Genomic DNA, 24,798 nt, shown 5'->3' on the forward strand with positions numbered 1-24,798 from the left:
TTTGGGTATATGGTTGGACAATGAGTTAACAAGGAGCAATTAGATCTTACCTACTAATTGGCTTCTCTTTAGCCACATATGAGTTATGCACTCCGACAAGCAGATGAAGACTGAGAACAAACTGAGCTTCAAGAGAGCCTATAAGTGGGCTGTACAATCCTTAGGAAACAAATCTAAGCCCAGCAAAGCAGACGACCCACAGGACTAAACAGAAAAAACACTCCAAAAGGAAATCAAAATCTCCATCCAATTTAGACACCTCGATCCCCTGACCAAAGCTGTCTGCAGCACTGTTGCCGCCAAATAGGAGGAACAGGATACACTAGCCCCGACCACCTGCAAGAAGGCTAGTACAGGGCTAAATCCCGACGCTCCCCTGCGACTATTTTATTTTTGTACAGTCCCGAAAAAGAAAAAACACTTCATGAGAGTGCCAGCTACAAAATAACCAAAAATGATGAAATTACCATCCGCTGGGAGGGCTCTCTGCCGGTCTACAGGGACTAAAGGAAAGTCAATTAACAGGTAAGATCTAATTGCTCCTTCCATAGCGTCCCTCTAGACCGGCACAGATGGGAAGTACCAGAGAAGTGACTATCATGGGTGGGACCCATGGAGCCCCGCTGTCAGCACCCTGGCTCCAAACCTCACATCTTGACAAGCAAACACATTGAGGCGATAGTGGCACATAAAGGAATAACTAGAATACCAGTCTGCAGCCTTACAAATTTCCATCGGAGAAACCAATGAATGCTCCGCCCACAAAGCCGCTAAAGCCCAAGTAGAACGGGCCTTCAGGAAGGAGGAAACAGGCCATTTCCAAAGTAAATAGGCCGAGGCCACCACCTCCCTCTCCCAACAGGCAATAGTGGCCTTGTATGCTGCCTCACCCTTTCATGAACCTCCCCAACACTGCAAACAGATGATACAAACGGCAAAAATCATGAGTCACCCTCAAACAGCGACGGAGGGCTCTACCGACATCCAAATACTGCAAACGCTTTTGCTCCTCCGAGCCAGACCTGTCCCTCAAGAAGGGAGGAAAAGCTCCCTACAAGACAGAGCCTGGAACTCGGAAACATTCCGACCTGAAGCCAAGGCCACAAGAAGCACCATCTTCAACGTCAAATCCTTCAAAGTACAGGACCCCAAGGGCTGAAAAGGCGGCTCTACGAGGGCAGACAACGCCAGGTTAAGATCCCAAAGTTGAAAAGGTCTAGGAACTGGAGGACGAATAAGATGTATGCCCCGAAAGAAACAAATCACATCAGGAAGGGACCCCCAAAGGACGCCCACAAAATCAGGCCCCGAAAGCAGGCCACAGCCACCAGCTGCACCCTCAAATGTAACAAACACACCTTTAGCTAGGCCAGCCTTAAGAAATCAAGAACCTTGGGAACTGCAGCAGCACAATGGAACGGTCCCCACACCAGTCCTCAAACACACGCCAGACATGAATATAGGCAAGAAAGTTGAACACTTCTTCAAACGAAGCATAGTGGCAAAAAACTCTTTCTTCAAGAAACGCACCCAATCAAGAGCCAAGCCATAAGCGAGAGGCGAGCTGGATCTGACATGAGCACTGGACCCTGAGACAGAAGATCTGTCACTGCTACGTCTTGCAAGGTTCCGCGTTAGGAGTTACGGATCAAGAAAGGGATCTGGGTGTCGTCGTCGATGATACGCTGAAACCTTCTGCTCAGTGTGCTGCTGCGGCTAGGAAAGCGAATAGAATGTTGGGTGTTATTAGGAAGGGTATGGAGTCCAGGTGTGCGGATGTTATAATGCCGTTGTATCGCTCCATGGTGCGACCGCACCTGGAGTATTGTGTTCAGTACTGGTCTCCGTATCTCAAAAAAGATATAGTAGAATTAGAAAAGGTACAGCGAAGGGCGACGAAAATGATAGTGGGGATGGGACGACTTTCCTATGAAGAGAGGCTGAGAAGGCTACGGCTTTTCAGCTTGGAGAAGAGACGGCTGAGGGGAGATATGATAGAAGTGTATAAAATAATGAGTGGAATGGATCGGGTGGATGTGAAGCGACTGTTCACGCTATCCAAAAATACTAGGACTAGAGGGCATGAGTTGAAGCTACAGTGTGGTAAATTTAAAACGAATCGGAGAAAATGTTTCTTCACCCAACGTGTAATTAGACTCTGGAATTCGTTGCCGGAGAACGTGGTACGGGCGGTTAGCTTGACGGAGTTTAAAAAGGGGTTAGATAGATTCCTAAAGGACAAGTCCATAGACCGCTATTAAATGGACTTGGAAAAATTCCGCATTTTTAGGTATAACTTGTCTGGAATGTTTTTACGTTTGGGGAGCGTGCCAGGTGCCCTTGACCTGGATTGGCCACTGTCGGTGACAGGATGCTGGGCTAGATGGACCTTTGGTCTTTCCCAGTATGGCACTACTTATGTACTTATGAAAACTGAAAAGGCTCTGCCGAATGAGGTCTCCTTACAACAGCCTGTATGGCCAATCCAGCACCACCAAAATCACCTGACCAGCATGACGCTGAATTTGAAGCAGAAACCTACCTATCAAGGGCCAAGGAGGGAACACAAAGCAGGCAGACGCTAGGCCAATGCTATACCAGCACATCCTCTGCCTGACCATCCTTCCACCGGCTGAAGAAGAGAAGAACCTTAGTGTTGACAGCAGACACCATGAGGTCCATGACCAGGAGGCCGCAGCTGTCCATTGAGAGAAGGCCTCTAGACTGAGTTTCCATTCTCCCGGGTCCAGATGTCGACTGAGAAAATCCATTTGTATGTTGTCCACTCTGCGACGTGAACTGCAGAGAGACCTACCAGATGAACTTCCACCCAAACGAGACCAGCTCTTCGTGCCTCCATGATGATTGACGTAGTCGACTGCCATGGCGCTGTCGGACAAGGTTCGCACCACCGCTCATAACAGAGGAGGCTGAAAGGTTAAAAAGGGTCAGCCAGATCACTCTCAGTTCCAACACATTTATCAACAAACTTGCCTCTAGAGGAGAGGCCACTCCCCTTGAGCCACTCTTCCCAAACAATATGCTCCCCAGCCAGATAGGCTGGTGTCTGTGGTCACCACAGTGCACTGGGAAATCCAAACTCATGCCAACTGAGAGATGACTTGACACCACCCGCCATCACAAAATGCGTCTCACCAGGTCGTACAGAGGGAGGCGATCCTCCAGGGAGACCAGCAGGATAGAAGTAGGTGCCCACTGCAAGGGCCACATGTGAGCCCTGGCCCACTGTACCACCTCCAGTGAGGTTGCCATGGAGCCGAGCACTTGCAAGTAATCTTTGGCCCTTGGGCACTAGAAGTCCAAAAGAGACCGGACTTGCAAATCCTGGCCTCCGGGAGAAAAACTCTGCCCTCACTGGTATCGAAACGAACTCCCAAATACTCCAAGGTCTGGGACGGCTGAAGATGACTTGTCCAGATGAACTACCACACCCAAGCACTGGAGCATGTGCACCACCCAGGCTGTAGTCGGCACACTGTTCTGGTAAGACTTTGCTCAGATGAGCCAATCCAGATACCGATGTACCAAAATGTCCCTTCTTTGCGCAGAGCAGCTGCCACTACCATCATCACCTTGGAAAACGTATGGGAAGCCACTGCCAGACCAAAGGGGAGCACACAAAACTGATAATGCTTCTCCAAAGGAAATGCTGATGAGCAGGGCGAATAGGGTTATGAAAGTACACCTCCGTCAGATCCAAAGACAGGAACTCACCAGGCTACACCACTAAAATAACCAAGCGCAAGGTTCTCATGCAAAAGGAAAGGACATGAAGAGCATGATTTACCCCTTTGAGATCCAGAATAGGCTGGTAGGAACCCTCTTTCTTGGGGATGGAACAACTACCTGTGCCCTATTCCCTCTTGGGGGCGGGAACCACTGCCTTTAAGGCCACCAGCTGACGCATGGTCTGCCAAACTGCCCATACTTTCCAAGGGGCCCTACAAGGAGACACCACGAAGGCGTCCGGTAAGGGGCGAGCGAACTCCAGTGCATAGCTGTTGCGAACCACCTCGAGCACCCACAGATTTTGAGGTAATCCGGGTCCACTCCTGGTACAATTCCCGCAGCCTTGCCCCTATAGGAACCAAGGACTAGACCCCGACACCTTCATTGTATGTGTCAAACGCAGCCAGTCCCTGAAGGTCCAGAGTCCCCCCCCCCCCCCCTGAAAGGAATGCAGTCTCTAAAAGAAACGGCTACGCTGAGGACCACCTTCTCTACTCGACCTATAGCAACATGCCTACCTAAACCTAATTTCCCAGACATGCCTCTGCCCACCGGACGAGGCCTATCCTCCGGAAGCCGAGGAATCTTAAGTCTCCCCTAGATATCTGACCAACTTATTGAGATCCTGGGAAGGGGAACTTGCTCAATTTAGACTTGGACACCGTGTCCGCTGACCAGCCCCGGAGCCACAATGACCGCCGGGCTGCTACACCAAGAGCCATAGACTTAGAGGACACACAGAGCAGATCATACAAGGCATCTGACAAGAAGGTGGCACCCATTTCCAATTTGGCAGCTTCCTGATCCACTAAGGACCAATCTCACACAACTCTGTCCAAAATGTGCTCTGCCCAATGAAAACACGCCCAGGCTACCACACACCCCACAAACAGCCAAGGCAGACACATCGAAACTCTGTTTAAGCATCGCTTGCAGGGGTCATGTGACACCATGCCCGAAGGAAGCCGCTCAAGTGAGCTTCTCCGGCCCCCCTGTTGTCTCCCCCGAGTTTTTGTTCGGCACTTTGGACCTCAAGATTTTATTTTTTTCTCTCCACGGTGTGTTTAAAGCAGCTAGTAACAGTTTTAGCTGCTTGGCGGTTATATGATGGCAGTGAGAAGCTCCGCAGCAAGTCCATGGAGGACAAGATGATGCCGCCTGAAAGCCTGCCCGGCCCCACAGTGTCATTGGCATGGATTGCTGAAATCACCATGGAAATGTCCTCAGTGTTAAGAGGACTTGCTGGAGTGCCAGCTAACACCCATAGACTCGAAGCTAGAAAGAGTACAAACGCAACTAGAAGATCTTTCCCGCGATTGTGCGGCCTTCCAGACACATGCCAGCAACGTGGAAGACAGAGTAACTGCTGTAGAAGAATAGAAGGAATCCTTAAAACATGCTTACCTTGCTAGAAAAAGTGGAGGACCTGGAAAACAGGTACAGGAGGAGTAACTTGGGGTTAGTGGGGTTGCCGGAATCTATAGCAAATAAGAAGCTCAGCGCGTTCCTGGCACGGTGGATTTCTAAAGAACTACATCTCCCAGAGAGCATTGGGCCATTGTGTATAGAGCGGGCTCATCGGGTGGGCCCTCGACAAGCTGCTTCAACCAAGCCTCATGTAGTCATCCTGCGGGTGTTAAATTATGTTCACAAGCAGGCTGTGTTGCAAGCAGTCCGATCGGGCGAAGCCTTAACTAATGAGGTTCAGCATATTCATATGCATATTCAGCATATGGGAGTGGAGGAGTGGCCTAGTGGTTAGGATGATGGACTCTGGTCCTGGGGAACTGAGGAACTGAGTTGAATTCCCACTTCAGGCACAGGCAGCTCCTTGTGACTCTGGGCAAGCCACTTAACCCTCCATTGCCCCATGTAAGCCGCATTGAGCCTGCCATGAGTGGGAAAGCGCGGGGTACAAATGTAATAAAAATAAATATTCGGTGCTTTCAGGATTACTCAGCTGAAATAGCAGCAAAGCGCCGAGCTTTTTCCTCTATTTGCTCAAAGTTGTTTACCTTGAAAATCAGAATCGTTCTTCCAACATCCAGCTAAGTTGCGGATTGTTTATAATGGTGTTACACGAGTGTATGACTCAGCAAAGGCTGCCCAGGAGTTCCTGACGCAGCTGGAAGGAGTGGTGCATGGAGATCGTTAGCCATGGTGGCAGGATGGAAACCATCTCTAAAATGCCTGCTTGATGGTCTGTGCCCTTTTCGGAGGCAGAATTTGCTTGACTTGGATTTACTCTCATGAGACTACAGCAGCGATGGATAGATCACATAAGATCCAGGGATGCTGATGCACTGTCACCTTGGTTCACAACAAGCAGGTTACGTGAGTGTGGTTATCAGGTAAGTTTTGCGGGCTTATATGTCCAAAGCCCAGTTGGCACATATGGGGGAAAGTGGGGATCAGACTTGTTCATGTGGTTATAACCCCCATTCGTTTTTCATGCGATTTGGTCCTGCCTGGGATTCAGAATTTTTAGGTAAAAGTACGGGATTTCTTGATCAGGCTGTTGGGGGGTACGGTTCAAGGGACAGTAGATCAATTTTTGCTTGACAAGCCTAAAGCTTTCTCTCTCCCCTGGCCCAATATCCTAGTCTCCTATGTCGAAAATCGAGTTTGGTGGCCCAGAAATATGTCCTGCAATATTGGACCTCATCAGAGCCCCCGGCTTTCTGGCACTGGAGGAACCAGGTGCATCTTCTGGCAGCTTGGGAGGCCAGGGAGGCAAGAGGTTCCCCCAAGCAGAGAAAGATTTTCACCCAAATTTAGTCTCCTTACCTACAGATCCTCAGTCCTAGGAGGCGTAGTTTCCTGGTTAATAATAAATGTGGATGGTTGGACGTAACGATTATTAATGTCCTCTATAGCCAATATACTTGTATTTAGAGGGGGGAGGGAGGGAAGTGGGTTTACACATCTCTCTTTGAGTTATAAAGTTCTCAGGGGCTATCAGAGTCCAGGCCCATGGGATCTGTTTTGGTGTAATTACTTGGGAGGTTGAGGGATATAAAGGGGTAATTGGGGGGGGGGGGGGGGGGGGGGATGCTGGTTGGGCACTTTGAGCCTAGGTTGGTAGGTTGATATGTTTTTAGTTTTTAAGCGTAGGAGGAGGGACAGGGGGTTTCATTCTGACGATGAGGTTATGCGATATAGTCTATGCAACTACTTGACGTTTTTCTGGAGAATTGCCAGCAATAGCCAGGTAATCTTATTGCTACTCCACTTTCCTGTTTGCTGTTGCACAGCCATCAATAACTGTTGAAATGGGGGGATGCAAGGACTCACGATTCTGCTCCAGAATGGGATAAAGGCAAACCATGGACTTCACAACCTGAAAAGAGACGTCGGGAGAAGCCCATTACACCTGGATGCCATCCCTAATTTTCTGGTGTATGAGGAAAGAGTAAGAGGATCTGTGAACCCCCTTAATCAAGGGATCCACTGTCCAAGAAGCCTCTAGGGTAGCCTCCTCAAACCACAACATGGAAGACACCTGGGAAATTAGTTCCTGAAACTCCTCCCGATGGAAAATGCGGACAAACGAGGCATCTTCCCCTGCCAGGAGTCGTCCCCCCTGGCTGCTTCTGGTCCCTGAGCTCCTCCCTTCAGGCCAGCCAGGTAAAGCTTCTGACCCCTGAGAAGCACGGTCCAGGAGTTCCTTCTCCTCTTCCCATTCCCAACACTTGCGTTTAGAGGGGGGGGGGGGGGGTGAAGGAAGAGGAGTCTCCCTAAAGTACAGCTCTTTTCTGCGGAGCAGCCCCAGCCTACTTCAGGAAAAAAGGCCTTGAACATGGCCAAAACAAATTCCTGGGGAAATCAACCCCCGAAGCACCAAGCAGTGTAGGCTGAAGGGCAGGGACGAGCTCCAAATGCGGAGGGAGATCAAGGACAGACGCTAGGAACAAAATGGTGGTGTTTCCACCAAAAAGGAGGCAACAGCCCAAACGGGCTCCCCCGAGGATGGTCCCGCTGAAACCTCGGACACTGGAGGCTGCACAGCTGCCTACCAGGACTCCCCCACATCCCAACTCTGTGCACTACAGAGCTGCGCAGAGATCACAGTGCCCTGCCACGTCCACCCTCTGGCTCTGGCAAACTGCACAGCGCTTAAGGCATTTCCATCAAGAAAGAAAAAAAAAAAAAAACCACAGGAACTCTGCTGCTCCCTGAATAAGCATCGGGTCAGCAGGGAAACAACTGCTATTCTTGTTTCTGTTTTTTTTTTTTTTTTACACAGACTCCCTGTGGTAAATCACTGGTGACACTCGTTTCTTGTTTTATTTTTTTTTTTAACCGACCCTCAAAGTAGCAAGGCAGACCCCACAGCACTCCAAACTACCGGTATGCATGAAGACAGAGCCAGACAGCTGAGGCTCACAAACCAAAAGTACCCGCAGCAGGGTCCAAGTGGGAGGAAGGTCCTGGCCATCAGGGTTTAACACCCCCAGGGGCAAAAGAGATCCCTGTGGGCCTCAACCCCTATCCAGCAGGCAGACAAATGGTAAGCAAAACCCAAAACTATCTCTGGCATTTTTGTTTTCCCTGCTTTTTATTTTAAGAGAGAGTGTTTTCTCTTACCCAGTAGCCCCAGGAAGAAAACTCAAGACAAAAAAAAAATCCCAGGGCCTACAAGTAACCGACTGCACAGGCTTACCACTTCTCCATCTGCTGAGACTAAGAACAGCCTGGTTTCCTGAGGACTGAACAGCCCATTTAAAGGCTCATTTGAAGCTCAGTTTGTTCTCAATCGCCATCTGCTGGTCAGCGTGCATAATCTGTGCCAGTCTAGAGGGAAACTATGGAATGATCACATTTCAAGATTTGTTTGGACAATTTCTGTTTATATTAGAGTGACTTGCCAAACTAGAGGCTTTGACAGTGGATCAGTTGCATTTGATTGTACAATTATTGATTCTCTCGATGTCAGCCTATGGAAATGTCGTATTGGTTGGTCTGCCTAAGTTGATGTTGTAGTGACTGCAATTGCTGAAAAAAAATGGTGGCCTATTTGACTGAAGATCTGGTAAGTAGAGAATATAGAGCAGTTCTCAAAGAACTTCATTGGTCTCCATTAGGACTGGCTCATAATATTGTCCAGGATACCTTAGGTGAGAAGAGATATAGGTCTAGTCTAGAGCGGAGGAGTGGCCTAGTGGTTAGAGCACCAGTCTTGCAATCCAGAGGTGGCCAGTTCAAATCCCACTGCTGCTCCTTGTGATCTTGGGCAAATCACTTAACCCTCCATTGCCTCAGGTACAAACTTAGATTGTGAGCTCTCCTGGGACAGAGAAATATCCAGTGTACCTGAATGTAACTCACCTTGAGCTACTACTGAAAAATGGTGTGAGCAAAATGTAAATAAAATGAAAAAAAAACTTGTTGGATCTTTTTGTTTCAAATCAATCAATAGGTACATTGCGATCAGTACAAAAGTTGCTGTTTTTACTATTGGTTAAGGATTAGCACCTATATTTTGTAAAGCAAAGGGCTTTTTCAGTGATGGACCAACTTTGTGGAACAGGTTGTCAGGCAGTATAACACAAGTTGAATTATTTTCAGTTTCAGAAGCAAAGGTACAATTGTGGCAACATGTATTTACCAATGTTGATGCCTGAAGAGATTTAGAGATGAGGTGAAAGGGGAGTTATGCAGTAGTGAGCAGTTAGAATGTTGTTGTGGATGAACTGGAATCTCTTAAAGCTATATTTTATTTTAATGGTTATGCAGAAATGACAAATAAGTGCCCAGTTGTGCATATTAAAAAACTGTTTAAACTGAGAAAGTATTTGACTATTTCCTTGAATGAATGTAATATGCTGTCAGTTGCACAAAAACCATAACATGAAAAATATTTTACCTTTTCCAAGAAGACAGGAATTGCATCTACTACAACAGCAGATGACCTGGGAAGTGCTTCCATCATATAGGTTAAGGCTCTGCAGGCATGGTTCATCTGACCAAGCAAACAAAACAATACATCTGGAAAATTATTCTTATTTAAAACACTCCTTCCAGTTGAAAATAAAAGAAGGGAAGGAAAGTGATACTGAAAGTCATTTTACACTGAATAAAATGTATTCATATTAAAGGATTTATAATCCACCTATTCATTACAAAGCAATGTCCCAGGTGGAGTACAATAAAAATGCACATAAAATCAAATATAAAAATATGTAACTACCAAAACAAAACATACCTAAAAAATACAAATTAAAAGGGCAGCCCCAAACCCAATACTATAATCACAACACATCAAAAGCTTGCATATATACAAGAAAACTTTCAGTTTCTTGTGATATTTCAACATGATCTCCATTCAAATGAGAAAGTAGACAATTTCATACTAAAGAGCTTGCCACAGACTTACAATATCAAAATTGTGCTCCATCTGCAGCAACGTTATCTGAAATTAAAAAAAAAAAGGGAAAATAATAGATATTTTATTTGTGCCAGACCAAATCCCAAGCACACTTATAGTTTACAAACATATTTAATAATAGTATGACAGCAATAACAGCAATAGGCAAATTAGAGTCTCCAGGTTTCTATCTAGCTTATGCAACTAAATGAGAAAGAGTTGTCTGTATTCACACTGCCCTCTTCCTCAAGGTCTATATCTACCAGAGCTCCCGGAGAAGAGGTGGTGACCAAATCTCCCACCTGTCCCTTTAGACTCTAAGGCTACCCAACCATCCAAATCTGTTCTCCCAATGAGGCCCTCAGGCTGCCATCTCAATTCTGCTACTAGGTGCCTTAAGTTCAATAACCATGCTTTTAGTAAGTTACCATAATAGATGGCTGCAGAAAGAATAAATGGTCCATCAAGTCAACTTGGAGGAAGCCTTCACCAATAAAAATTCCAAAAATGTCCTAGCATCCCTCCCTGGGGGCACCAAGGAATGAGGCTTGGAGCTTTTGACTCCTTTAAGAGCAGATTTAACAACCATAAGGGACATGAATATATTCTGTTCAATATATTGTGAGTGACATTGCTGAAGGGTTACAAGGTAAAGTTTGCCTTTTTGCGGATGATACTAAGATTTGTAACAGAGTGGACACCCGGGAGGGAGTGGAAAACATGAAAAAGGATCTGCGGAAGCTAGAAGAATGGTCTAAGGTTTGGCAATTAAAATTCAATGCGAAGAAATGCAAAGTGATGCACTTAGGGAGTAGAAATCCACGGGAGACGTATGTGTTAGGCGGGGAGAGGGATCTTGGGGTGATAGTATCTGAGAATCTGAAGGCGACGAAACAGTGTGACAAGGCAGTGGCCGTAAGTAGAAGGTTGCTAGGCTGTATAGAGAGGGGAGTGACCAGCAGAAGAAAAGAGGTTTTAATGCCCCTGTATAAGTCATTGGTGAGGCCCCACCTGGAGTATTGTGTTCAGTTCTGGAGGCCGTATCTTGCTAAGGATGTAAAAAGAATTGAAGCGGTGCAAAGAAAAGCTACGAGAATGGTACGGGATTTGCGTTACAAGACATATGAGGAGAGACTTGCTGACCTGAACATGTATACCCTGGAGGAAAGGAGAAACAGGGGTGATATGATATAGATGTTCAAATATCTGAAAGGTATTAATCCGCAAACGAACCTTTTCTGGAGATGGGAAGGCGGTAGAACTAGAGGGAACGATTCGAGATTGAAGGGGGGCAGACTCAGAAAAATGTCAGGAAGTATTTTTTCACGGAGAGAGTGGTGGATGCTTGGAATGCTCTCCTGCGGGAGGTGGTGGAGAGGAAAATGATAACGGAATTCAAACATGCGTGGGATAAACATAAAGGAATCATGTTCCGAGGGAATGGATCCTCAGAAGCTTAGCTGAGATTGGGTGGCAGAGCCGGTGGTGGGAGGCAAGGATATTGCTGGGCGACTTATACGGTCTGTTCCAGAGCCGGTGGTTGGGAGGCAGGAATAGTGCTGGGCAGACTTGTACGGTCTGTGCCCTGAAAATGACAGATCCAAATCAAGGTAAGGTATACACAAAAAGTAGCATATATGAGTTTATCTTGTTGGGCAGACTGGATGGACCATGCAGGTCTTTTTCTGCCGTCATCTACTATGTTACTATGTATCAGTTGGAGCTTCTCAAATCCCGGTGCTTTCTATGTATGGTGCTGGCCTTCTTATGAAAAGGCTGTAGGGAGAGTGGAGTCTCCCAACTGCTTCATCTGTACCACCTTCATGACGTTGTGAATGGTCACTATCACAGCTTCCTTAGGAAGGGCATCAAAGTCAAGGATGTCCAATTTAAATGGGCTGGTCTGAAAGAAAGATAGCGTTAGAGGCGAAAACTTGATAGCAAAAATTTTTTTTTTAGATACATTAAAAGCAGGAAGCTGGCAAAAGAATCGGTTGGACCGCTGCATGACCAGGGTGTAAAAGGGGCGATCAGGGAAGACGAAGAAATAGCAGAAAAATTAAATGTGTTTTTTGCTTTGGTCTTCGAGGAAGTTTTGGGTGGGATACCGGTGCCGGACAAGGTAATCGAGGCTGAGAAGTCGGAGAAACAATGAAATATCTGTAAACCTGGAAGACGTAATGGAGCAGTTCGCCAAACTGAAGAGTTGCAAATCTCCTGGATAGATGGCATTCATCCAAGGGTACTGATAGAACTAAAAAATGAGTTGGCGGAGCTACTTTTAGAGATATGTAATTTATCTTTAAAATAAAGCGTGGTACCGGAAGATTGGAGGATGGCCAATGTAACGCCGATATTTTTAAAAAGGTTCCAGAGGAAATCCGGGAAATTATAGACCGGTAAGTCTGATGTCGGTGCCGGGCAAAATGGTAGAGACTATTATTTTTATTTTATTTTTTTAATATTTATGCAATGTTTAAACTTCACAAGCTTTAATCTTGTTACAAGTAACATTAGATACATATGTGACACATAGTACAAATTTACTTTCTATAAAGAAAAAGGTAGAGACTATTATAAAGAACAAAATTACAGAGCATGTTCAAAAGCATGGACTAATGGGACAAACTCAACATGGATTCAGTGAAGGGAAGTCTTGCCTTACCAATCTACTACATTTCTTTGAAGGGGTGAACAAACATGTGGATAAAGGTGAGCCGGTTGATATTCTGGATTTTCAGAAGGCGTTTGACAAAGTACCTCATGAAAGACTCCAGAGGAAATTGGAGAGTCATTGGATAGGCGGTAGGGTTCTATTGTGGATTAAAAATTGGTCAACAGATAGAAAACAGAGTAGGGTTAAATGGTCAGTATTCTCAATGGAGAAGGGTAGTTAGTGGGGTTCCCCAGGGCTCTGTGCTGGGACCGCTAATTTTTAACATTTATAAATAACCTAGAGATGGGAATAACTAGTGAGGTAATTAAATTTGCTGATGACACAAAGTTATTCAAAGTTGTTAAATTGCAGGAGGATTGTGAAAAATTACAAGAGGACCTTATAAGACTGGGAGACTCGGCGCCTAAATGGCAGACGACGTTTAATGTGAGCAAGTGCAAAGTGATGCATGTGGGAAAGAGGAACCCAAACTATAACTACATCGTGCAAGGTTCCGCTTTAGGAATCACGGACCGAGAAAGGGATCTAGGTGTCATCATTGATGTTACGTTGAAATCTTCTGCTCAATGTGCTGCTGCGGCTAGGAAAGCAAATAGAATGTTGGGTATTATTAGGAAAGGAATGGAAAACAAAAATGAGGATATTATTATGCCATTGTATCGCTCCATGGTGCGACCGCACCTCAAGTATTGTGTTCAATTCTGGTCGCCGCATCTCAAAAAACATATAGTGGAATTGGAAAAGGTGCAGAGAAGGGCGATAAAGATGATTCAGGGGATGGGACGACTTCCCTATGAGGAAAGGCTGAAGAGGCTGGGGCTCTTCAGCTTGGAGAAAAGGCGGCTGAGGGGAGATATGATAGAGGTCTATAAGATAATGAGTGGAATGGAATGGGTTGATGTGGAGTGTCTGTTTACGCTTTCCAAAAATACTAGGACAAGGGGGCATGCGATAAAGCTGCAGTGTAGTAAATTTAAAATGAATCGGAGGAAGTTTTTCTTCACTCAACGTGTGGTTAGACTCTGGAATTCGTTGCCAGATAAGGTGGTTGGGGCAGTTGGCTTAGCGGAGTTTTAAAAAAGGTTAGACGGCTTCCTGGAGGAAAAGGAAATAGAATGTTATTGAATGGACGTAGGAATAATCCACTATTTCTGGGATGGGAAGGAAGAAATGCTTGTTCTTTTGACCGCTGTCGGAGAGAGGATGCCGGGCTCGATGGACCCTTGGTCTGTCCCAGCATGGCGATGCTTATGCTTATCTCCCTAACAAAACTGGTAAAGGAAAACTCCTCCAGGGGAAACGTACCCCTTTCATAAGGAAGGGAGAGATCTAAAGATCCAAAATATCCCCCCACCGAGAGAACCTGGGGCTCCTTCCTCAAAGTCCCAGAAGCAGTCTGGTTAGTAGTTTTGTGTGTGATTCTGCACCCGCCTCAGATGACTGGACTTGAGACCAGGCTCTGAACAAGAGTGCCAAGGAACAGCCCTAGATATGGACCTCTAGGAAGCTTCCTCCCCAACCAAGGAGCTAAATACTGACACCATCTCAGCCAGCACCGACCCCAACACCCTTTCAGGCAACAGCATAGATGCTTGACGAACAGAGAGAGTATGGGCCTACAAGACAGGCTGGACCACCATCAGGCTTAATATATCAATGCCCTCTACACCCTGGCATCGCATCAGGAGAAAAGATGCCCCTGTACTTTCCTAGAGCATGGCTCGGAACCGCTGTTTGGACACAGGGACTGGTCAAGGTGGGGCCTCCGTTGGAATGGTGGCTGGTTCAAATCCCGCTGCTACTCCTTGTGATCTTGGGTAAGTCACTTAGCCCTCCATTGCCTCAGGTACAAACTTAGATTGTAAGCCCAACTGGGACAGAGAAATATCTAGTGTACCTGAATGTAACTCACCTTGAGCTACTACTGAAAAAAGGTGTGAGCAAAACCTAAATAAATAAATCCACAAAAGGTATTGGGGCTGAATCAGAAGGCTGGTCTGAGACCAAAAGATGCTGGCACATTGGTACTGAATCCAAGGAGAGGGAGTGACCTTCATGGCTCTTCTCAGATACTCACGATGTCTATGTTCTGGTGCTCCAGGCACCATGCTTCAAACAGGATCAATGCAGATGCTTCTTGGCCTCAGTGCCGATGTGGATGATATTGAATCCTTACAGGTCCTTGATGTGGGATCCAAGGATGCTTGAACCCAATGGTTACTGCTGATGCTCCCTCTCGAGAAAAGTAGAAACCTCCTTGATGCTGATGCATCTCCAATATCCAACACAGCTCCAGGGGCCATAGGGACTAATGTCTCCAATGTCGGACTTCTCAGTGAACAAAATATTTCTGAACTGTTCCTCGCAACTCTTGATGGTTCTTTTTGACATCTGCTGATAGTTTAGAAAAGAATCATGATGGCTGGGTCCCAGATATGACTGACACTCATATATGCAACAATGATTTTGCTACTGAGAGAAAAACATGTGATTTATACTAAATTGAACCCGCCGATTCTAAATATGAACTCCGAATTTGCCTGACACGTTTAGATTTTAAGTTATACATTCAAAGCCTATTCACTTATATTAATGCATTATATATTGGAAATATTCCAACGGTCATGCCCGGACCTGTCCGGACGCGCTCAGACAGGTCTATTGGCTGATGTCAGCAGTAAGTATAAGGCAAGATGGATAGACCCAAATGTGTTAACAATCCGGACAATTTCTGCTACATATGTGGCAAATACATTGATCAGCGCAAGAATCTGACAAAGCGAGTGCGCCTTGCTTACAAGTATTACTTTGACTGTCAAATTGGAGATCAAGATAAAAGCTGGGCACCTCATATTTGTTGCACCGTGTGTTACTCTGGGCTAACGCAGTGGTTGAATGGTAAAAGGAAACGAATGGCTTTTGCAGTGCCGATGGTTTGGTGTGAGCAGAAAAATCACCAGACTGTTATTTTTGCATGACTAAAATCGCTGGATATTCAAAGAGAAACAAGTCACAAATTGTGTATCCTGACTGTGAGTCTGCTCTTAAACCAGTACCTGCCCCTCCTGCTGCAGGAACGGCAATTGAAACTGACGCTTCTGATCCTGATGAAGATGTTGATTGGCATGATGTATTTCCTGATCCAGAACAGCTGGAGGGTAGCCGCACTTGCTGAGCCAATCAGATTTAGATGATCTGGTAAGAGATCTGTCAAGAAAAGTCAGAACTGCTAGCTTCTAGACTTCGGGAATGGAATTTGCTACAACGAAGCACCACAACTTCACACTTTCGTCATCGACACACCAAGTTAGCAGCATACTATGCAATGGAAAGCGATGTCTGTTTCTGTACTGATGTAAATGGTCTTATGATGGAGTTAGATGGTACACATTCCCGATGAATGGAGGCTATTCATAGACTCTAGCAAAACGAGTTTGAAAGCTGTCTTCTTGCACAATGGTAACGAAAAACCATCTGTTCCATTGGCTCATGGGGTTGGAATGAAAGAGACCCATGCTTCTATGGAGTTAATTTTGAAAATGATCAAATACTCTGAACATAAATGGAATATTTGTGCTGACCTGAAAGTGGTAGTACTGCTGCTTGGCCTACAGTTAGGGTACACAAAGCATATGTGTTTCTTGTGCCTATTGAACAGTCGTGATGACAAAAATCATTACAAAATGACAGTGGCCTCTCAGAGACGAGCACACAGTTGGTCGGTACAATGTACAACACAAATCACTGGTCGATCCACTTCAAGTTTATCTTCCACCACTACACATTAAACTTGGTTTAATAAAAAATTTTGTAATTGCACTTGATTGTGATGGAAATGGTTTCCAGTATTTGAAGAAGATGTTTAGCACACTGAAAACTGCGGCTAAAATAAAGGCTGGAATTTTTATTGGCCCTGAAAACAACAAACTAATGCATGACGACACATTCAGAAGAAAACTCAACCCTCTGGAACTTGCAGCTTGGGATGCATTTGTGCTAGTAGTGCAGAACTTCCTTGGGAACAGACGAGCTGAAAACTATGCTGAACTAGTAGACAACATGCTTAAAGCATATGAACAACTTGGCTGCCGAATATCATTGAAAATGCATTTCTTACATTCGCATCTTGATTTTTTCCCACCCAATTTGGGACATGTAAGTGACGAACATGGAGAGAGGTTCCATAACGACATTTCTACAATGGAGAACAGATATCAAGGCCACTGGAATCCCAACATGATGGGGGACTACTGCTGGTTTTCGCAATGGGAAAATATGACCGGTCACAAAAGCAAAAGCAGATGCCTGAAGCACTTTAACAGTACTGGGCCTTGAAGTAAGACTTTTAAACTGGAATGCGAGACTTTTTTGAAATTTTGTTATTCCATTATATTTTAATATACTGTTTACTACGAAAACTTTGATGTAGATCAGGTTAATTGTTGGAGTAAAACTCGTTCTGTAAAAAATTATTCAATGCTTTCCAAGTGCTTAATTCATTTGGACAAACTTATGCATAACAAAATTTCCTGATGTGTTACAACAATTCTGACTTCGGATTTGGAATATGCACACTGAATTTAGTATAGGACAAATGGTTTTTGCCCAGTAGCACACGAACAATTTTTTTTTGTTGTGCTTAATTAGTACCTGAGTGACACAGTCTTGCCACACTGGGTGCACTTTTTAAAACCACTGAGTTCTTCGAGACATGTCAGGGGAGATAGCCAAAGTAAAATCAAATGGCTCAATTGTGAAAAAAGAAAGAAAACATTTCCTCACTGGAGAACTCAGGCCTAAGGAGTGTCAAAACCAGTAAGAGCAATAAAACGGGCACAGAGTTCTGGTCCCATGCAGCAATTACAAAATAAATGGCAATCTGAACCCACAAACATATGCAAGCTGTGAGAGAGATGGGAGAGAACGTCTTCAGACTCTCTGGTCCAGTGTGGCAGCTGTGGGCGAAAAAATGTATGTGGTGTGGTCTTCTAAATGCTTCTGGAAGGTTGCTGAGGAGTTCCAGAGCCGGTGGTGGGAGGCGGGGATAGTGCTGGGCAGACTTATACGGTCTGTGCCAGAGCCGGTGGTGGGAGGTGGGGCTGGTGGTTGGGAGGCGGGGATAGTGCTGGGCAGACTTATACGGTCTGTGCCCCGAAGAGGACAGGTACAAATCAAGGTAGGGTATACACAAAAAGTAGCACATATGAGTTGATCTTGTTGGGCAGACTAGATGGACCGTGCAGGTCTTTTTCTGCCGTCATCTACTATGTTAGGCTCTGTCGGATGATCTGTGGGAATATGTTGTCCTGCTTATCCTCTGAGAAGACAAGTCCCATGTATTATAAGCAGTTTTGGAAGGCTTACATGTGATCACTTGTGGTACCTTCCATAATTTAACTTTCAAATAGCATATTTTTCTGTTTTGGAAACAAACACACCCATGTTTACATACATCTACTGCAAGGAGAAAATACAGATCTTAAAAACAGCATGAAACAACATGTTAGTAACTGTTTCATGGTAATGTAATGTATTAATCAAGCTTTGATTTCTTACCAAAGCTGGCACAACACTCTTGACTGGAAACCCTCCTAATGTTTCTTCATTGCCCATAACCAACAACTGACACATCTCAATAACTGCCTGCAGCTGCTGACTTTCATCAGTGGCTTGGAGCCCTTGTAAAAGCTGTTGGGCTTTTGAACCTGAAAAATCAAACATACATAAATAAAATTGAGCACAAGCACAAATTTGACATACACACTGTGATGAGAGAAATCTATTTATCTTAACTGGAATAAATCCAAAAGTTTTTCTTATTCACTGTTCAGGTCTTTGCTGTTGGGAGTGAAGAATCCGAAGCATAACTGCCCAATTTTTAATGTTTATTTTTATTGCTCATCTACAATCGCACCAGCTTCTAAAAGGAAACCTGTTTTCATTCTGAGGTCAGGCATCTCCAAGCATGGGACAGTCAGCCCTTCTGCATTATGGAGTGAGGCCCCAGACAACTAAGACATCATTTTATAATGGTAACAGCTGAATTTCATACATCAGATCTAACTGTAAAAAAACCTCTTGCTGGAAAATGGTACACCAGAATTAGCACAAAAAAAATAGAAGTTAATCTCTTAATTGGCAAGAGTTCCTGTAAAGCAAAAAAAGGAACCAATAATGAGGAGAAAGGCGAAAGTCCAACAATTTCAGTGCACTGCTATATACTGCCTACAGGAGACCAAAGTTTAAAAGTTTGGCTTCTACTCCTCAGGTCAACCACAAGTAGGATACTACGAAGAAAGCATTCACAGCTCCTGTGTATGGTGGGGGTGAGGAGCTGCTGAGGGAAGAGTTTCAACCAAAACACAATGGTAACAATAACCAGACTCAAGGTGCACTTGTGAACCCTGACCAAGGACAGATTTTAATGGCTAGGCTAAGCTGGAATGGGAGACATTTAAAATATGGGAAACCCCCAGGTTATGGAAGAATACTCATAATGCTATCATTCTCCTTCTCCCACATCCCTCACCCTGGCACAAGCATCTCTCCCACCAAAGCAGAATCTCTCTCCAGTCTGTCTTTTTCCTTTGCTCCCTCCATCCACCATTCAGCATCTCTCCCCCTATCTGATCTCTCCTTCCCTTTCCTCCAAACCCCTCTAGGGGGAATCCATCCAGCATGTCTCCCCTTCTTTCCCCTCCTTTCCGCAGGTCTGGCATTTCTTACTTTTAATTCCTCTTACCACCGGCCCCCTTACCCCCGATGCTGGCATATCGCACTGTCACTCCACACCCCCAACTCCATACAGGTAAGGCATCTTTCACTCTGTCCCTGACACAGCCCTGCTAGTTTTTAGTGGATCACTGGAATTCAGTGGTAGCAATGCAAACACACACTGCTTGTGGCTGGTCAGCCCCCTTGATCTTCCTTCTTCCACATTCCACCCATAGGAAACTGCATCAAAAGAAACAGGATGTGGAAGAAGGAAGACCAAGGGAGTCGACCATCATGCTGCTGAATGCCAGCGATCCACTGTAAGCTTGCGGAGCCAGCAAGAAAGATGCAAGAGAGGAGGAAAGGGAAAGAGTATGCCACAAGGGCAGCCCTGAGCTTTTTGCTGGGCTCACTCAATGGTAGCTAAGCCCCTGACAGACTCGCCTCCCATGCATTTATGCCACGGAGTTATTTAAACGTCTCTATAACCTCTTCTCTCCTGCCTTTCTTCCAAAGTATACATATTGAGATCTTTAAGTCTGTCCCTGTATATGAGAAAGACCACTGACCACTTTAAACTGGATTGGACCTAGGTGGATAAACTTAACACAATTTTTAGAAAAAGTTTTTGGGTTTGCCATGACAAAGGGTGCTACTTGTGCAATCAAATGTTTTTGGTTTCTAATTCTTGATTACTTCAATATTTCTAGAACTGATCCTTCCAAATGAAAGAGTAGAACATGTCTACATCAAACTCTTATGTTAATGCACCTTGAAAAATATTTTTTAAACAGCAAAATGTAAAAATTGTACAATGATTTACAGATTTTTAACAAGACTGTACTTCTCTCAAAAACAATTCAAGTCTTACATTACTACAGCATAGACAAGCCCGATTATCTCCCATAAAGTCATGCATTACAATTTACATAATACAATTGGTAGAAAAATATATTCTTTGTCTCTAAATAAAAGAACCCTCCAAAACAGCCAGATGAGCCATTTAGTATCCAGCCCCATATTAATAAAGTTTCATAAACTGCCTTCACAGGCATGTTAGTTTAGAAGATCAAAATAATAATAGAATTTTGCAAGTTCTTTTCGCTATTGAGCAGCAACAAAACTATTCATGTGCCTTTCCAACACCTGGCTCAGCAAGTCAGGGACCCATGTTTCCATAGAAAGTTTTTCTAAGGTTCAGTAAAAGTCAAGGGTGCACAACACCCTGAGGAATTTCTAGGGCAAAAAAAACTTGTACAGTGAGAAAGGTCCCCATCTCTTATAGACTTATAGCACTATTTTAGCACTAGACACCAACATGAAGCATTTCAGCCTAGTCAATCCAAATCAGCCAATCTCAAATGAGGTGTTTTTTTTTTTTTTAATTCAGATTTAGAAAAACCAACACTTACTAGCTCCACTGCCAATAGTTCTGTGAAAAGTTGAGACATTCGAGGACCAAGCGGGCCAAAGAGATGGGGAGGCAGGCCTCTGGCTTCTAACAGGGCTGCAATAAAACAAAAATATTAAATGGAAGATTATTTGAAACATTAAAGGTATTCTGGGGCAAAACACACTGTCCCACAACAACAATTTTCTAGAAATAAGAGAACAGGTGATATTTGAAGAGTTTGCCATCATCTTTTTGTTAAGGCTTAAATAGTTTGACTGTATTGATAAGTTAAAATCTCACACCAAAGCTAAGGGAAAATTAGGTTCTTACCTTGATAACTTTCTTTCCTTTAGTCACAGCAGATGAATTCATTAACTGATGGGTTGTATCCGCCTACCAGCAGGTGGAGATAGTGAACACTGAAAGCACATGGCGTTCCTGGACGCCCAGCCCCCTCTGCCTTCAGTATATGAAATTTCCAAAGCAGAGTGAATAAGAAAGGCAAAACAACAAACTTTCCTCACAGAGAACAAACGCCCCTGAACCGGAGCAATAACCAAAGGAGGGATGTTATCAACCTCCTGCAATAAAAACAGCACGTAGTAACTCTGATAGCTTGTCTTCAAGAACTCCTGATGAGACATAATGTCTGTATGCAACATCTGTACAAAAACTAAAGTCAGACAGGGAAGGATCATGGATTCATCTGCTGTGACTAAAGGAAAGAAAATCATCAAGGTAAGAACTTAATTTTCCCTTCCTTGTCATCAACAGCAGATGAATCCATTAACTGATGGGATGTACCAAAGCACTCCTTAAATAGGGTGGGAACAGGCAACTCCGCGAGCAAGCACTTTGGCTCCAAAATGCGCATCCTGCCACGCTGCCACATCCAACCTGTAATGCCGCACAAAAGAGAGCTGAGAAGTCCAGGTAGCCGCACGACAGATCTCTTGAAGAGAAAAGACACCCGTTTCAGCCTACGAAGAGGACATTGCCCTTGTAGAGTGCGCTTTAAACGCTTCAGGCGGCGACTGCCCTGAAAGCAGATAAGCAGAAAAAATGAGTTACTTAAGCCATCGGGCTATAGTGGCCTTAAACGCCGGGGACCTGCCAACAGAACAAATGATCAGAATTCCTAAACTCATTTGACATCTGCAGATACTGCCACAGAGCACTGCAGACATCCAAAAGGTGCAATTGCCCAAAGGAGTCCGAAAACTCCTCCTTACAAAAGGAAGGAAGAAAAATGGGCTGGTTCAGGTGAAAAGCTGAAACCACCTTAAGCAGAAAGAAAGGCACCTTACGAACAGTTACCCCGGATTCCGAGAACTGCAGAAAAGGATCCCGACAGGAAAGAGCCTGAAGCTCAGATATTCTTCTTGCCGTCATTGTCACTAAAAAACAAAAACTGTCTTGAGAGTCACATCCTTCTCAGAAGCTCGTTTAAGAGGCTCAAATGGAGATCGCTGGAACGCTTTCAACACGAGCCCCAGGTTCCAAGCGGGACAGGGCGACCGCAAAGGAGGACGGAGACAAAGTGCCCCTCTGAGAAATCGGACAATATCCGGATGAGCAGCAAGGGAGAAGCCGGAGACTTTCCCCCGGAAGCAGGCCAATGCTGCCACTTGAACTCGAAGGAAAATTGTAGGCCAGGCCCTTTTGTAGCCCGTCCTGCAAAACGTCCAGCAAAAGCGAGACTGTCACCAGACTCGACGAGATAACCTTTGGAGTACACCACGCCTCAAAAGTGTGCCAGATCTGAGCATAAGTCGCAGAGGTAGACTGCGTGCAAGCCCGCAAGATCGTGGCAATAACCTTATAAGAATAGCCCTTGTCCCTTAATTGCGCCCTCTCTCAAGAGCCAGGCCGTAAGACCAAAGCGGCAAGGATCTTCAATAGTCACTGGAACCAGAACTAACAAGTTCGGAACCCGAGACAAAGGAAGAGGCACGTCCACCAGCATCCGCCGGAGATCCGCGTACCACGGACGCCTTGGCCAATCTGGGGCGATGAGAATCACAAATCCTCGGTGCAGGCGAATCCGAAGTAGCACTCGCCCTATCAAGGGCCAAGGAGGGAACACATACAGGAGAACGAGGGCCAAGGTTGAGCCAGGGCATCCAACCCTGCCCAGCCAGGGACTTTGGCATTTATGCTTGACGCCATGAGGTCCAAGTCTGGAGTCTGTTTATTTTCTCAGAATCTGCCTTTGCTAATCAAGCAGCGGAAGCAGTGGCCCGTCTCATCTCTCTTGGCAAAGTTACATATGCCCTCCAAATATCTAGCTTTCCCAACCTTGAATCTGCTCATGGCAGTTCAGTACAAGCTCAGCCGTAGCTAGGTCTGTAATTAAAGAGGAACCCAGTTTCAATTAGTTAAAGAGATATAGTTTATTAGTATTAATTAGCATTGATACATTACCCAATAATGAGGATACCAGCAATTCAGTCAATCATACAGTGGAACAGAATCACACGACACATCAGCCCTCGGTGGTACTTTGTCTCTCTCCTCCATCAGCATCTGCCTCTGTATCTGCGTCTGTCTCTCTCTCTCTGTCTCTCTTTCTGCGTCTTACACTTCTCGGGGTGCTTCCTTTATACTGTCTCAACCCAATGGATTCCAATGGGATCCAGCTTTGTCAGCAGAACTTGCTATCCCTTATCAGTTGATAAAGAACCGATAAGGGTGACTTCATTAGGTCCCAGGTTCCAACTATACACAAAAGGGGTGCAAAGCACAGGTGGCGAGATGACTTCATCGGTCATTCTGCTCTTCTCAGCTATTCTCAGCTCCCCCTCCCTCTGAGTACTCTCTAACTACGTACATCTACCCCCTTATCTACATTCATTAGCCCAAAACATCTTTCATGACTCTTCACTGATGCCAGTCCCAGGCATGTTTATAAGAGCAAAAGACCCCCTCCCGTGCCAGCTCCCTGAGAACTCAGTTCAGCTTGTGCTGCAGAAAAATGTATTTTGTATCAGAGATGACTTTGGATTTTTAAGAGAAGCCCAGCTCTTGAGCCATTTGCTTGTAGAGGCCTAGCACTTTAGCCTGAGCCATTGACCTGTATTTTACTGAGAGCAAGGGCGGCCATATATATACACAAGTCCCCCATTTGGCACAAATCTGAAGAAAAACTTCTTCCACCAGTTCCCATTCCGCCGGGTCGATTTGAGTCTGCTGAGGAAATTGGCTTGTACGTTGCTCTGACCGGCTACGTGAGCCACGGACAGCGTCTCTAGGTGACGCTCGGCCCAGTCGCAGATCTGAGACGCCTCCGCAGCCAGGGCCCTGCACTGAGTACCGCCCTGACGATTGATGTAGGCCACTGCTGTCGTGCTGTCCGACGGAACTCGGACAGGAAGACCCTTCAGTTTCCTGTGGAAGGCCAAAAGAAACTAATATCGCTCTCAGTTCCAAGCGATTGATGGACCATCCCGCTTCCGCAGTGGACCACAGAACCTGAGCATAGTGTCCCCGGCAATGAGCTCCCCAGCCCGAAAGGCTGGCATCCGTTATCACCAGACACCAAAACGGAAGAGCCAGTGGCATCCCCTGCCGCAGCATGCTGTCGGAAAGCCACCAATCCATACTGCGCTGGGTCGCAGGAAGCCGCCTTAGTCTGCATTGGTACTCCTGGGAAATCAGGGACCATTGCTGAAGCAGAGCAAGCTGCAGTGGCCTCATATGAGCTCTCGCCCAGGGGACCACCTCTATGGTGGCTGTCATTAATCCCAGAAGCTGAACAAAGTCCCAAGCTCGAGGGTGAGGCATCCGCAGGAGCAGGCGGACTTGATTCTGAAGCTTGAGATGCCTGTTGTCGGGAAGAAACACAAACCCCGAAGCCGTGTCGAACTGGACCCCCAAATACTCGAGAGACTGAGAGGG

At 45.5% G+C, this 24,798-nt stretch overlaps 1 protein-coding gene across 1 annotated transcript in view; it reads right to left on the reverse strand.

Annotated features, from left to right (window-relative positions):
- Positions 1-24,798, reverse strand: part of TRIP12 (thyroid hormone receptor interactor 12) — a 470,187-nt gene that overhangs the window by 307,040 nt on the left and 138,349 nt on the right. The window contains 5 exon segments of the mRNA XM_030216098.1: positions 9,617-9,712; positions 10,127-10,162; positions 18,351-18,499; positions 20,921-20,950; positions 20,953-21,015. Coding sequence (XP_030071958.1) covers positions 9,617-9,712; positions 10,127-10,162; positions 18,351-18,499; positions 20,921-20,950; positions 20,953-21,015 — 374 coding nt within the window.

The sequence above is a fragment of the Microcaecilia unicolor genome, chromosome 10 (assembly GCF_901765095.1).
Source record: "Microcaecilia unicolor chromosome 10, aMicUni1.1, whole genome shotgun sequence".
Taxonomy (NCBI): Eukaryota; Metazoa; Chordata; class Amphibia; order Gymnophiona; family Siphonopidae; genus Microcaecilia; species Microcaecilia unicolor.